Here is a 2,580-nt window from a genome sequence, read left to right as displayed (position 1 = left end):
GCAAATCTGACTCACATTCTCAAAAATCAACGCCTGTTTGTATTTATTTGAAATGTTCACTAGAGGTACTTTATTGCACTGTTTTCACTTTGTGAAAGTTTAAAGTTGCATTTTCAAGTTTTTTTAGAAACCCATGCAAAAAAAGTTCGTTACTCAATTTGATTCTCAAAAATCAGTGTCGCGACGTATTTATTAGAAAACTCTCCTAAAAATACTTTAATGTATGTTGACCACTCGGTGAAAGTTTCAAGTTGCCTCTTGATCTAGCTAATTGTAGAAGTTTCAACCAGCTTCTTAGTCTCTGTGAGCCACTAAACGTTCTCTCCACCCGCCCTCAAACTACCCAATATACCTTCCATACAACCTCACTCAAAACCCTCAAAAAAAAAAAACTCACCTGGGCCTCTCGTTCACTCCATTGGCAATCCCGAAATGCGGCCCAACATTCCCACTCTGCACATCCACATCGGACGGTTTCTCCCTCACCGTGATCCTGATCGGCTTCACATCGGCCGCAATCACAGTCCTCGCCTCCCGGATGCGATCATTCACCGACATCTTGGAGGCCGGCACACCATCCAGACTTGACTCCATCGAACCCAGTAGGCGATTCATGTTGTTCTGCACCTCTCGCTCAATCGCCTTCGCGTTGCCCAACCCTATCGTGGTCACATGATTGCTGTGGTTGTTGTTCATTGGCTTGCTTTGTGGATAGTCTGGAACTTTCGCTGGTTGGGCGGAGTTGCAGGTGGGGTTGGTGGCAGCTTCCTCTTCATTTGCTGCTGTTGTTGTTGTGGTGGGAGTGGAGGTTTCCTTAGGGGCAATCGTGGTCGCCTCTGGCTTGCTGTTGATGCTGCTTTTTCCGCTGTCCTCCACCTCTTTTGCACTGGAATCACTTTTTAAGGCAATAATCGCACTGGCGGCAGGCAACCGGGTTGGCAGGCCACTATCTTTGATCAACGTCTGCGTGTTGAGCACGGTGTCGTTCATTTTGTTGATCGCGTGGCTCACGCTGGTCGCGCTCAGCACCCGCCCATCGATCATCGGGGACATCGGCTTGCCCCGCCCCAATTTGGGCGTCTCTATCTTCAGGGGCGTGGCCACCGTGCTGGTGGTGCTCGAAACCACGCCCAGGGCCGATGGGGCGCCACCATCCTCCAGGTCGGCCGAAGGAGGCGCTTTTCTGCTGCTTTGGTCCTCAGCGCCGGATGTTTCAGCAGGCGAAGCCTTCGAAGGCCTACGATTGTTGCCTGTTTTAGCCGGGCGGTCAGCCCCCTTGGGGCCTTTGGCCCTAGGAGGCGCTTTGCTCTTGCTAGGAGAACTGGAAGCATTGGGGGCTGGAAGTACTTTGTTTGCTGCTGCTGCTGCTGGAGGTTTAGCAGCTGGAGGCTTCACAGGTGGGGTTCTAACGTCCACAGCATCACTACTATCACTGGTATAACTGCTGGGCTTCCCCATGTAGGTTTTCGGAAGCAAATTTGGCCGGGAGGGTGTCCGATTGAAGGAGTTTCTACGCGGTTGCACTTTCTTCTTCGGCGAGCCGCTATCTTCGGACACATCGCTGGACAGCTGCGGCTTGGCAGGCGGCCTGGGCCTGTTGAAGGTGTTGATCTTCGACTGCACATGCTGGTAGCGGTTCGCCTTCGTAGGAGACGCCAAGGGGCTCGGGTCTCGGCTCTTGGCCACACTGGGCCTGGACCGGCTCCTCTTCGCCTTCGGCTCCCTAGTAGGAGACGCATACCGGCTGGGCGGCGTGCTTTGGCTCTTCGTCGGAATGCGAGAGGGGGAAGACTGGGACTGACTGGGCTCCGGGCTGGAGCCCTGAATAGGCGACAGCTGCTTGAATGCCCCCGTCAACTTCTTCCGGGGGCTGGGAGGCGGCTTCCCACGCGTCTGCCTCTCCTCCAAACTGCTCAGACTCTGACTCCCCTGCCGGCTCAGCCCTTGGAACTCCACGTGGTTCACCTTCTCCCCGAACACCGCAGCGGTGGAGGATTTTCGGGGTTTCGGAATTTTCGATGAGGCAGTTTTGGTGGGGCTGGGGCTTCTCGTTCGGGGGTCTTCGGGCGGAATCGGGGAGGCGCTGGGGCTGACGTGCCTCGAGCCGGCCGCATTGAAGCCCCGCCCCCTAAACGGGCTGACACGCCCTGTTGGGGAGGAGCTGCGCGAGTTGGGGCTGCTTGATGCCGCCTCCCCGATGATGGCGAACGATGGATGTTTGAAACGTCTGGTTGTGGTTGGCAGCCTACAGGGAGGGCAGGAAAACAACGAGGTTAAGGCGGTTTTCCACTTCGCCAGTGTGTGGCAAGAATATGTACATTGGGGCTGAACGAAGCTGCAAGTGCATGAGAGAGGAGCGGCTAATTGTAGCCCCCTTCGAATACATTGTTGCCAGATTTCAGCTGATTTGAGGCGTTATTATAGAAAGAGAAAGAGAGACAATGAGCAAGATATTATTATATCATAACCGAGTTACTCAAGATGTCGATAAAATAAATTATAGCCGATTTAAAATGTCTACCAAAAATCTTCTAATGTTGAAAGAATTTTAAAAAAATTAATCAAAATAATATCCATTAT

General features: G+C 52.9%; 1 protein-coding gene across 1 annotated transcript; it reads right to left on the bottom strand.

The window, feature by feature from the left end:
* Positions 1-165: 165 nt before the first annotated feature.
* On the bottom strand, positions 166-2,247 carry LOC125503157 (serine/arginine repetitive matrix protein 1-like; the record flags this gene model as incomplete). The annotated part of the gene is given in 1 exon segment (XM_048663150.1): positions 166-2,247. A coding segment is annotated over 1 exon segment (1,854 nt), but the record flags the coding sequence as incomplete, so codon positions are not given.
* Positions 2,248-2,580: the final 333 nt, after the last annotated feature.

This window comes from Dendroctonus ponderosae, unplaced genomic scaffold, assembly GCF_020466585.1.
Source record: "Dendroctonus ponderosae isolate FM_Combo_2020 unplaced genomic scaffold, Dpon_F_20191213v2 Dpon_F_20191213_1252, whole genome shotgun sequence".
In the NCBI taxonomy this organism is placed as follows: Eukaryota; Metazoa; Arthropoda; class Insecta; order Coleoptera; family Curculionidae; genus Dendroctonus; species Dendroctonus ponderosae.
Note: the sequence above shows the minus strand (reverse complement) of the source record. Positions and strands in the feature narration are given on the sequence as shown.